The 13,184-nt window shown below is 38.4% G+C and overlaps 1 protein-coding gene across 1 annotated transcript in view; it reads right to left on the reverse strand.

The window, feature by feature from the left end:
- Window positions 1-1,213: 1,213 nt before the first annotated feature.
- The window catches only part of LOC136856857 (leucine-rich repeat neuronal protein 1), a 61,266-nt gene continuing 49,295 nt past the window's right edge, over window positions 1,214-13,184 (reverse strand). Inside the window, exons 7-8 of the mRNA XM_067135055.2 lie at window positions 8,434-8,612; window positions 1,214-4,363 (exon numbers count right to left, since the gene is read on the reverse strand). Of these exons, the coding sequence (XP_066991156.2) occupies window positions 4,078-4,363; window positions 8,434-8,612 (465 nt within the window). The 3' untranslated portion in view covers window positions 1,214-4,077. The remainder of the gene's footprint in view (window positions 4,364-8,433; window positions 8,613-13,184) is intronic.

A 13,184-nucleotide genomic window follows, 5' to 3' on the forward strand; every position in this document is an offset into this window, starting at 1 on the left:
GGTATTTTTTGTCTTTGTGGAATAGGATATCCCGAAATGTTGCCATAGGGGGAATATGAGTTGTATTTGTGGGAAAATATTGTCTTCTACACTACAATAAAGACCGGGACTTAAACCCAAGACAGAGATAGCGAGGTACTTCACACTTCTCTTTTTATCCCTTAACTAATGCATGACAGCCACGTGCTATTTCTGTGTATATTTGTTGCTGTGTTTGTGGAGAAATCGGTGGGAGTGCAGTATCGAACCCAGAGCTATCTATCACGTTTAAACATGAAAAACATATAAGTAGGAGATGAATTAATTAATGGGGTCATTCTAATTTAAAACACAACAAAAAGTGAACATTTTAACTACAGGAAAACATGGTGTAACTTCACATCTGAGACTTGTACAGTATACGTGTACACATGGTCATTACATCCGTTTTAAAGAGAGCTAATTTTGAATATGTAGTATTTTGAAGTAAGCAAGTGAGGCTTCCGGTTATAATGCAAAATGTTTAAAATCGTCAAAGATAGGGGACATTTCCGGTCAAGTGTGTACTATATATACCAATGTCATTGTCTGCCATGATACACAATGTTCGATCCATTTCTTCGTCCAACATCTGTATTTGCACTTCACAACACAATCACTTAGTCACTACAGTAACTTCTGAAAGAAATCAAGTTTCTATCATTAAACTATTAACAATTATAATACCTATAAAATTAACACATGAAACTGAATTTATTTAAAGTAATCAGTATTTTTATTTTATTTTATTTTTATGTCCAATAATTTTTGAAGGTGAAGTCACGCCATTTCTTAATAAACATAACGTCTATATACCACATTTACATTTTTTTCACCGTGTAGGCCGGTTAAGAGGACGCCCACTTTATTATCATTTTAAAATTCCATTTATTGAAATATTGTGCTTAAATAAAAATACATATACCGAACCACAATATTCACAAAATAATATAGCTATAATCATATCAACATTTATTTTACAAATTTTTGCTCATAACGTACACCAAGCTATGAATAAAACCTCGTAGCCTATTACTGTATTACAAGAACTATATAAAACTGTAACAATCATGTGCTTATATTCTAAACAAAGTATAATCACATTTACATTTTGTAGCGTATTCGAAACTTTCTTGCTCACAACAGTTCCAGAAACATAAATTAATTTTTGGTATCACTTTTAATATTATTTTCAGGGTTATTCTAATTTAAAATACAATAAACAGTGAATATTCAATCTACAGGAAAACGTGGTGAAATTTCACATCTGAGACTTATACAGTGTACGTATATACACGGTCATTATATCCGTTTCAAAGAGAGCTCATTTTGAATTATGTAATATTTTGAAGTAAGCAAGTGAGGCTTCCGATTATAATGTAAAATGTTTAAAAACGTCAAAGATAGGGAACATTTTAGGTCAAGTCGAAAAAATTGCACAAAATGAACTTTTCAATGTTGAAAATGTTAAAATAGCTGTAGAAAGCGTCAGCATCTAGATTACGGTAAACATATTTTCTGAACTGTAATAGGACTTACTGAAAAAGTCGGTAACATTATCACACAATATCAATTTTCATAACTTCCGGGGCCCATATTTCAGTTTCCTCAAGAGATAGAAAACTGATTAAGGTTTTATTTACACACATTATATAATATGCTTTCTTAAATTATAGCCTCTGAAAATCATGTGGGTTGTTCCCGGTATTACTTAGACTATCATTAAACTGGTAATTTTCTGAGCAAGTGGCCGTGCTGTTAGGGTCGCGCTGCTGTGAGCTTGCATTCGGGAGATAGTGGGTTCGAACCCCACTGCCGGCAGCCCTGAAGATGGTCTTCCGTGATTTACCATTTTCACGCCAGGGGGCTGTACCTTAATTAAGGCCAAGGTCACTTCCTTCCCACTCCTAGACCTTTCCTATCCCATAGACACCATAAGACCTATCTGTGTCGGTACAATGTAAAACAAATTGTAAAAACAAAGTTAATTTATTTTTATTACAAAATGGAAAATAATATCTAAATATATGAATGCATTTAATTCCGTCAGCTTAATAACTCTGCGTTGTGAAGTATATGGTGCTGTGAATGATACACGAATAAAGAACTGCGACTGAAAAAGGTCTGATGACCATTTACTCATTTGAAAAGATTTGGATTCTCTCGGAACCAACAAAGTTTATTATATTACAATGATAAATATGTTTATTATATTACAATGATTTGTATGGTGAGACTGGTCTGCAGCAGAACGCACGCAGCTACTCGTGAAGGGAGCTGCAACGATGTGCGGTTTCAACTGAAGGTTGCATACATTGGAATCTCCTGTCAGTTGCGGTTCGTGAAGGGTTGCATGAAGTTAGGCGCGAGTTTCGAAAACTGATCAAATAAACTCACTTAGACCCTACATACAATTACAGGAAGACCCCCAAAGTTTTATGAACGCAATCTGTCTCCTTCTTAGTCGAGGAAACCGAAGTGACTTTCACAAAAGAAAATTAATATGGGGAAGTTAGTGAAATTGAATAAATATGCTTTCAGAGCATGTTAATAAATAATTAAATTCTTAAGACAGTTATTATTGTAATCTATGTCGTATTATCTTTACAGCTACAAACATATGAAGGCCTATTTTAAGATTTTGTTCATAATATATCTGTAAAATGTTGGCTGTAGGAAAAAATTAACTATATTCAACATTTAATGTATCTGAGTAGCTTGGACGGTAGAGCCCACCTTGTCAGGCTCGATCCTGGCTCAGACAGGTGATAGGCCTACTTAAAGGTTCTCACATACGTCAACCTCGTGTATTTAGATTTGCCGGATCGTAAAATAACTCCTGCCGACATCTCGATACCTCCTAAAACCATAAGGAATAGTTAGTGGGGCGTAAAACAAATGCACTACTATTATTACACTTTATACAATGAAGACTATTGAGCAGAAGAAGCTGGCATTGTGCAGAAATGAATATCTTTCAACCATTTTATCTTTCTAAGATATTGGCCCGATGACCTAGATGTTAGGCCCCTTTAAACAACACGTATCAAGCTTTCTAAGATATTACTACAAACTTTAAAAAATACTGCTTTTTCTGTCCGGTTTCACATGAAATGTCCCATTGGCCTACATCAAAGTAGTCAAACAAACAATGTTCATGGAATGAACAATAGCGTTTAGTATATGGCTAGCGAAGAGAGCAAGAAGTAAATTCCACACTTATTCCAGTAAAGTGAGGAAATACTGAAAATAAACGTTACAGAGAAAGAGAGATCGAATGGAGTCATGATATTATTAATACTATGATTTAACACGTACGTTAGGTCTAAGAAGCACCGTAGAGTAGAATTATGCATAATTTGTGTTGTTGGTCAGATAAAGTTTCCAGTATGGAAGTTTTGTGTTTTGAACTTCTGGTTAAAGGCATACAAAGTGTAAAAGGTAGTATCATGTAAGATCAGTAAAGCCAAAAACATAAGCACAATAACCTGAGCTTATAGTTTGGATTCGACAAGAAAAAATAGTAGTAGTAGTAGTAACTGACATAACTTTTCGAGGTGCCAACCTAAGACGTACCTTAAAGAACTGTAACATCATAGAATCAGAGTTTTCAAAGCATTAATGAATACATCCGTAAATCAAAACAATTTAACAAAGACGTTCTCAGTTTTACAAAAGACACTACTAATGACTTGTTTCTCTCATAATCTCATACTCATAGTTCAAAGCCAACGTGGATATTTATCGTGGACATCTGTGTAGTTACAGCACATGTAAACGACGCCTGTTGTCTGTCAAGACTAGAACTTGGCTTATTAATTAACCGTAGTTAGTTCGAATCAAACTCGGCATTTTTCTTCGTCACTCTTGCCTTTTCAATGCAAATGAAAGAATTCTGACGTGCCGGTCATACAAGATTAAGCAGGCGGAAATTTCGTCCAAATCGTGCCTCATCAACTAGGTAAAGGACTTGCTTCTTACTTCTGATGTAAAATTGATTAATCTATTTTCCTATTACCTACATTACTAAGATGACCCATTCCTCTAGTGGCACTAAGATCAGTATTTCGCCTCCTCTCTGACTGGCACGTAGACCACTGTCCCGAGCACCACCGGCCTGAAGACTCGCAGGCGCCGGTAACAGATGAAGCAGGCTGTGATAGCAGCCACACTACAAATACACACTGCAATAGCAAGCATGAGGGTAGCCGCTATAGACCTGGGACGAAGATGTCGTTTGACAGGTTCCCGCGGCTCTGGCGCACAGAGCGGACCACGACCTCCATCAGGATGCTGGGACAAGGACAGTAGATTCACACCAGCCAGCCACTGAGGTGATGCACAGCTAAAACAAATACAGTAAAGTGGCTTAGATTTTATCAACATCAGGCTGCTAGCAATGCTGCACTGGTAAATTCAGTACTGCTACACCTGAAACATTAAAAGAAGCTCCCCGCCAGGTTTTAGTGTTGGGTTTGGTACTGGGGGTAGACCCGCCCCCATGGAACTTTCACAGAAAGAAAATATACAGAAACTGACAATAAACAATGAAATAAATAAACAATCAAACATATGCAAAGAACCAACATATCTGTAATGTATTAGTGTCCTTATAACGACAAGCAAGTCATTCATGCACCTTCAATGTGCTCTACCATCGTTTTGTAATTACAACCCCCCGACCCTCCTTCCCCTAAATCGGCCGATCCTGGCTGCGCTACTGTGGTGCGATTACTCCAGAAATCCACCAGAAAATTACAAGCACGCAGAATTATAGGGCCGTTAACCTGTACAGAAAACAGCTCTCAGCTCCTGAAGGATGTAACATTAAAAATTTGTAAATTGTCTACATTAGGCTTTTGGACAACAGGTGACAAGAGGCGAGGAGATTCCGTTCTAGTTTGGGGTGCAGTCATGTTTGGTCGACGTACGCTTTTAATTACTATCCAGGGAAACATGACTGGTCTGATGAACAGAGAAAGCATCCTCCAGTCTGTAGTTACAGGATTTTCTACCACTGTGGGCAAGGGCTTTACACTTGTGGATAATAATGGTCGTGTCCATTGAGCAGAGTGGTTCCTCGAAACGCATGCATACAGTGAATAGTGTGGCTGGTAGATTCTACGGACATGAACTGTATTGAACATGTATGGTGTGAACTGAAAAGAGCAATTGTCCATCGTTCTAAATCCTCCTGCTGACATTCAGTAAATTACTGAATCTGTAATCCAAGAGTGGGATAATCTGCCGCAGAAAAGTTTGATTCTTTGGTACTGAGTATGCCTCAGTGCCCAAGACGGCTGTAAGTTACACGGTATTGATGTGCGACACAATGAAGGTAATTTAGTGTTCAAAATCCCACATTACTAACTTTGAGCTTTTGTTGCGTTTCCGTTGCTTTTGTGTAACTCATTGCATGTTGCTGCTTGAGTTTAAATGATCTGAAAAACTCATCAACAACCCATTAATGTTTACCGAGAATAACATTAGTTACATTATTTATTTGATGATATACTGTATACCTATTTATTATTGCATTTGCAGTGTTATTGTACTTGGATAGTAAATATCTGTGTTTTTACTAGTGCTGAAACTTACTCGCTATTTATATATTGGCTATTATCAATGGAGTCGCATGATAAGTTTTAAATACTGTTTTCAGAAACTCAATGAACAGAGAAACTCGCATAGCATTACAACTCTGTGCAAAATTAAGCACTAACTTGTTGATGTGTCAATAAATTACACTTTACTGAATGAAAAATATGAATTTTGCTTTTCTTAGTAGAAATTCTGCCATTTCCATCCAAGAAATTGTAAACAGTGGCTTTTACGCTTCAACCCTGTATATTTGTACATTGTATCGCGAAACCTGTAACTTGTCAGTTGTCTTTGAATGTGCAAATATAGAACAAAACTCTGTCTAATATCGAGTGTAGTATGAATCAAACACGAATACCTTTTGTTGCAATTATAGTGTCTTTCTTTCAAAATTTCGTTGAGTCGTGCTAGGAGAGTTTCGTAGTCATATTCGAACATCACTGCTCCTGCCCCGTGCCGAGTGTCCCCGCTCTCTGGCTTGGCTGTGGCGTACGCTTGGTACGTAAGCTGCTCGCAGTTTAGACATGCGAGTCCGGCCGCTCTGGGCTAGCCTCAACGGGCGTCCAGCTGAAAAACTCTGAAAAACCCGTCATACCATATAGCGTGTGTACAGTCGTACAATCAAGAATTGACGCTTGGAACATTTAAAAGTCCTATACCGGGTATCATCGTCATCGGGTGAGGCAATACAGCTCCAACAAAAAGAGATGTAACTCGCTTATTGTTAAACATGTTCCTGACGAAATACAACTGTCAATGCATGATGCAACTGTCCACGTATCAGAATATCATAAAAGAACACGCCTGGCAAGTGAAGTTCGATGTGAAGCACTGTACGGCGTGTCATTGTTAGTGTACGGGAAAGGTCCTTGAACGTCAATCAGGAGATGCAGGTTTCGAATAGTGGTATCCGCATTTATTTATATTTTTTTACTCAGTTACTGTATTCTGTAACTGCACCAAACTGGCAGTCTTTGCCTTTCCAGCGCGTAGTTTATTATCACTGGCCCCTCGAAGGACTACTGTAAAGTATTAAAATCATTTATGTTACGTGCTATGTAAAGTGGGCAATATACTTACAACATTAAGCGTGCTTCTCGCACCTGCCAGTTAGTTTAGAGGAAGGATGCCCACCTGTCAAGGTGAGAAGAAGGGTTCGAGTCCTACTCCACGCATCCCTTCTTGTTAAATTTTTGAGTGCTGCGTTAACCAAATACGTGTGTATTTTTATTCATTACGAAATATGACATTGTGTTTTTATTTATGTTAGTCCTGAAAAGGACTCTTTTAGAATTGACTTAATACCTGGTCCAGTAACCATCGGCTTGAACACCTTTTCGGAGCCGTCCTGGTATTGACTCAACAAGGTTCCTCGTCGAGGGCGATCTCCTCCCATGCGTCCAACATTACGCCCCACAAAGTATCATGCGAACACGGGGGAGTCTTGTCGGGGAAGATCACATGATCACAATTACAAATTAATTCCATATCGGCAAAGGTGCACCGATCGACCATGTGTTCATCAGAGAGAGTCTTCTGGTGCCAGCTTTTCTGCAATGGAGTCCGGTTTCTCGTAATCGTTATATGGCCCGTATACGGACATGCAGGAAAACTGTTCGCCTGCATTAGCTTCGTAGAGAATAGTTTCTCATGTGAACTTTCAACTAACCTGTTGTCTTCTTCACTAGAAAGAAACCCGCTTTAAATCCGTGCCCGATAGACGTCCAATGTCGCCCGACACCCGCTACTGCTGCATCTTTCTCTGAATCATCCTAGACGAAACGCCACACCGAATCGCTGCCTCACGAATGCTAATATTGTCCTGTTGGACGAGAGCCAGTACTTGCTCTGTTGACGCATGTGAATAATGTGCCATGTCAGAGCGGAGTGAAGAATTTAGCATCAGAGTTAGCTCGGACAAACTTGATGTGTTCGTTACCTGGCGTCACCACGCAATATTCATTTGGGAACAAAAAGAAAACATCGCTCACACCGGTATTTTAACCTTAGCTGTCATGGTATCTGTGAATTGTGTAACCTACAGCTGACCCACTGTGCTTCACAGAATCGTGCAATGTGCTTGTAATTTCATAGTGCTGTATACTTTGAGGGGGAAAGTGTGTTTTTTTTTGCTAGTTGTTTTACGTCGCACTGACACAGATAGGTCTTACGGCGACGAGGGGACAGGAAAGGGCTAGGAGTGGGAAGGAAGCGGCCGTGGCCTTAATTAAGGCACAGCCCCAGCATTTGCCAGGTGTGAAAATGGGAAACCACGGAAAACCATTTTCAGGGCTGCCGACAGTGGGGTTCGAACCTACTATCTCCCGAATACTGGATACTGGCCGCATTTAAGCTACTGCAGCTATCGAGTTCGGTAAAGTGTGTTTTTAAGAACCTTGTTTGATAGGTAAGTTTCTTTTTGGATACGTTTGAAAGTATTCCAGATAGGCCTACTAGTGTTATTAACTTGCATAAAAGGAATTATGACTCATGTGAAAATTGCACCTAAAGTTGTGGCAGACATTTGAATGTAAAGTGTGATTTGTTGCTATTTGCATCTGTTGATGAACTAAGGAAGATAACTGATACCATGCATGTATTTCGCCTTGGTTAAAAGTGAACAAAATGTGTTAGTCTAGGAACACGTGGTTTCTCATTTATGAACCTACAAGATGGGTCTTAAAACAAGCAGGTTTCCCGTCTAGGTACCCTCAGAGATCAAGGTGAAGCATTAATCCAAAATTCCATTATTAACTGATCAGTTTACTGGTATATTTATGGATGTAGGTGTTTTTCGTGTCACGTTATACTTACTGCAGGTCTACGACGTGCTCAGGGTCTTCGGTCGCGAGGAGCGGCACGAGCTTGGTGGTCATCCAATTCAAGTCGCAATCACACAGCCAGGGATTGCTCTGGATGTCGACTACCTCCAGATCCTCCCAGGGCAGCAGCTTCTCTGGCAGCCAGTCCAGGGCACAGTGCTCTAGATGTAACTGCAACAACCAGGGACGGGGAAGGTAAGGTTCTGCATCGCTTGCTTATAGAAGGAGCTGGCTATAGTCATCTATCATTCTGTAATTTAATGGGAATTTTATTTATTTATTTATTTATTTATTTATTTATTTATTTATTTATTTATTTATTTATTTATTTATTTATTTATTTATTTATTTATTTATTTATTTATGTATTTATTTATTTATTTATATACCGAGCGGAGTAGCCGCGCGTGTTAACGCACTACGGCTATGGAGCTAAGCTCTGCATTCCCTAGGCAAGTGGGTTCCAAACCCACCGTCGGCTGCACTGAAAATGGTGTTCTATGGTTTCCCATTTTCACTTCCAGGAAAATGCCGGGGCAGTTCCTATGCGTAGGTCACAGCCGATTCCTTTCACCTCCTTACTCATTTTCATTTACCACCATTCATTTCACCTTCATTAGTTCCTCAACTGAGGTTGGCATCCAGACAGGGCATCCGCCCGTACAAACGTGCAATAAAACATCATCTTACTTCATCTCCCATCCCGCATCGGGAAACAGGACTAAGGGGTATTTATTTATTTATTTATTTATTTATTTATTTATTTATTTATTTATTTATTTATTTATTTATTTATTTATTTATTTATTTATTTATTTATTACCGGGCGAGTTGGCCGTGCGCGTAGAGGCACGCGGCTGTGAGCTTGCATCCGGGAGATAGTAGGTTCGAATCCCACTATCGGCAGCCCTGAAAATGGTTTTCCGTGGTTTCCCATTTTCACACCAGGCAAATGCTGGGGCTGTACCTTAATTAAGGCCACGGCCGCTTCCTTCCTACTCCTAAGCCTTTCCTCTCCCATCGTCGCCATAAGATCTATCTGTGTCGGTGCGACGTAAAGCCCCTGGCAAAAAAATATTTATTTATTTATTTATTTATTTATTTATTTATTTATTTATTTATTTATTTATTTATTTATTTATTTATTTATTTATTTATTTATTTATTTACAGGTATAAACCCAATTATTAGAAACGTATACGTATGGCGTACCGTATACATTTTAATGAACATGCTAGTGATACTTCAACTGCATACTACATTCACTATATTAAATATATCTGGAAAATGTGCATTAGTGTTAGTACCTCTAAATAAGATGAATGTCCATAGTTCCAATATCTAACTTAACAATAATGGTTACAAATGCATGTCAATTCTCTTGATTAAGACAGTATTTTGCAATAAATGATCTTTAATGTACTCGAAAAGTTATGGGTTCTGATGTTTGGTACTAAGAGTTTACAGTTCTTTCTGAACAACGTTGAATTTGCGAAATTCTGAGGCACTCAGGTATATATTTTTAGTATTACAACGAACAACCCGTCTCCTTCTTATGCTATAAAAAGCCTATTAAACTGCGTGGAACGAGAACAACGGAAAAACAAACTGCGTAACATAAATTATGGCTTATTTAAAACATATACCAGATGAACATCGCTAGAAGTAAGTATCTCAAGACAACAAAGTTTGAATAACACTTGGTAAAGAGTGCATTTTGTAACAAGTGAAGAATATTTGATAAAAACTGCTCACAAGGAATGGCGTGACGGACTTTAAAATCATTCATTTTTGTACAGCAATGTAATCCGCTCGGCTCAATGTAAGTGATGATTAACTTAAATAGTAAACGACAATTTGTGACTGGATAAAAAATAAGAATAATACCGTAATGAAATAAGATGGTAGTAACTGATTCAAGACTACAGTATATCTACTGTTTTACTAGCAACGGAAACAATGAAAAGGAGATCAACTGCAGAGTTGCAATGGTGGAGAAGTATGAAATCATTAACTGCACAATCAAATCATTCACCAAGATCTCCTTCTGTACCTTTGTCCGTAGACACCTGAGACAATGTTTCCGAAAGTACGCAATTTTGTTTTGGTGAAAGAATTCCGATGATAATCAAGAGGAGATAACAAAACTGTAACTTGAGTCTCTCTGCCATTCGCATCACATTCTCCCACCATGTGGTGGTCATCCAACATATCCACGCTCGTCTTCTTACCTTAATTATAAATGTATTCCTACAATTACTGCATTTACGCTCACCGTCATTAAAACTTGCATTTTGTACAGAAACATGTGTTTGACAACAATGATATAAAAATAAATTGGTCTGTGAGCTCAGTTATTTATCAAACTTCACAAGACTAGAAGTTGTATGCTATGAATTTCCTCTACTCCGCCTTCACACCTATTACTTCATGTATATTATTTTAATCACAATGCAGAAAGATTCCTGCTCTGAACCAAAGCATCTGGATTCGAGACTAAAATTAGATGGTAATTTGAGTGATGTTATGCAAATGGCTCCAGTGGAAATTGGTAGAGAGCTCCTTTCACTCAGACGCGAAAACCAAAGCAATGAGAAATATCCGCAGGTCTTAGAAGAGCGATGAAATAGCTATAGGCCTACGTCATCAAAAGAAATGTAAAATGATCAACAGGAACAGGAAAAGCGACGAGCTGAGTAACGCAGATCATAAACCACTGAAGATCACAGGAGATTAGAAGCAGACAGAGTAAAACTTGCAATTGTTAGAAAAATAAGCTCAACGACCTCAACTGAAGCTAGTTGTTTCATGATTTTATGAAGTGAAAAGCAGCGAAGTCTACCGACCGATTACTCTCGGCACCTTAAAACTGATCTCAAATGAGAGCACGAACCAGAAGGAATTTGCTATACTTTGAATTGGGTCCTGTAGCTCATCAACAGAAATAGCACATTTCTCTATCAAACGGGATACTGTGGCAACTCTGGTCATTTGCTTCAATCAGTGAGATCCTACAACTGTACATACCAAATCACTAGTTGCCAACATATGAAGCAACTAGGAGCCATGCCAGATGGTGACTTCGACGAGACTATCATTGAGGCCACTGCAACCAGTCGACAACAGACACGGTGTTCGTGTTGCTTGTAGTGGAAGGAATGTGACAAGCGAGGACTTCCAGAGAACAAAAGACTCTTTTAAAGAAAATGTATTTCCTTATTTATTCTTACCGGATTGTGATAACTCAAGGCCAGATTAACTACTGGCAATTATGTCGTCAACTGCCTCATCAATCCTTGGAAGACACGTTTGCGAAGATAGCAATAAAGGAACTCACCAAAAGAGATGAGATCTACCTTCACCTTAAATATATCCTGAGTCAGGACGAGGGAGCTTTCTTTTCAAGCAGTTTCTCCGGAGGACCTCGATATATACATGAATGAAACCAGTATGTTCGGGTTGTGATCTTTCTATTATAGTTACGATGAACCCAAAGTGAGAAGAAATGCCATTTAAAACGGCCAGTCACCCAATGATCTTCACGTCATTATATTTCGTGTATTTCACCTGATATTGAAAGCTCTTGGACTCATTAACCAAAGGACAAATATTTGGACATCTGTTAGTTTTATGTCCTCAGTTTAGTTTCAGATGCGTAGTTTACGTGTAAATTTACGGTTCTAGGGTAAAATACTGATTGCCGACATTTATAAGATCATAGTCACTGAATTGTCAGTAAAAGGTTATGAATAGACAGCTCTAAAAGATAACGTTTTAGGCGCCTAGGCTCCGTAACTGCTATATTTAGGCACTAAAATGAATAATAGGCATATATATTATGACCTTTCAATGACAGGTAATCGCATGTCAAGGAGTCATTGAAGGTCATAAGTTAAACAGATTCATGTGAACAGCATGGAAGTAATGTAAATCGTTGATGTACGGCTAATTTATCTGTTCATAATATACGAGAGCCGATACAACTCGCAAATCTATGGTAATCTTGTGGTCGGAAATCGGAAGATTAAGCTCAGAAACCCGTGGTATTCAGTAGATCGAACGAAGAACAGTTCAGGTACAAGCAGATATTGATAAAGAATAATTACATCAACAGCTGTAAAGAGGAAAGGCCAGACATTGTATTTAGCCCGGAAGACATCAAAGGAGGCCATGGAATAACTTGGAATCATACTCGGTTGACCATCCAGAAGGCGTATGGTGTGTCGTACTACATGTTTACAAGAATAAACAATTGTAGGATGTGTTCCTTTATGAATTTCTATGGTTGAGAAGGAGTGTTGGCGGTGACAAGTTCCTCAGATGTCAAAATCAGGTGTAGTGAAGGTGTAATATGGTAGCTCTGTGGATCGTAAAGAGCGAATCGTTTATTATTTTAAAATAATGGAGATAGAATTTTGTTTTTCTGACAATACTTGCATGAAGGAATCAGTTAGGAAGCAAATAGTGAGCATAGCTCTGGTATACGCATAAAAGTTGAGAAAACTTGCTAAATTGAAAGGCTAAATAGCATTTAATAAGTTAACAAACGTCATATATCATTGATTTATGCAGGCGAGTGTCAACTCATGAAGGTAGAATTATAAAATCTGTGTGAATTTTTTTAATATCTCTTGTACAAGTTTCAGGGTTGGAGCCGGCAATGTTATCCACAGTTATGAATCAAGAAAGAGATAAGGAGGAAATGTGTACTTAAATTGGCATGGTCCCTGATGGATCCGAGCT

Source organism: Anabrus simplex, chromosome 1, assembly GCF_040414725.1.
Source record: "Anabrus simplex isolate iqAnaSimp1 chromosome 1, ASM4041472v1, whole genome shotgun sequence".
Lineage (NCBI taxonomy): Eukaryota > Metazoa > Arthropoda > Insecta > Orthoptera > Tettigoniidae > Anabrus > Anabrus simplex.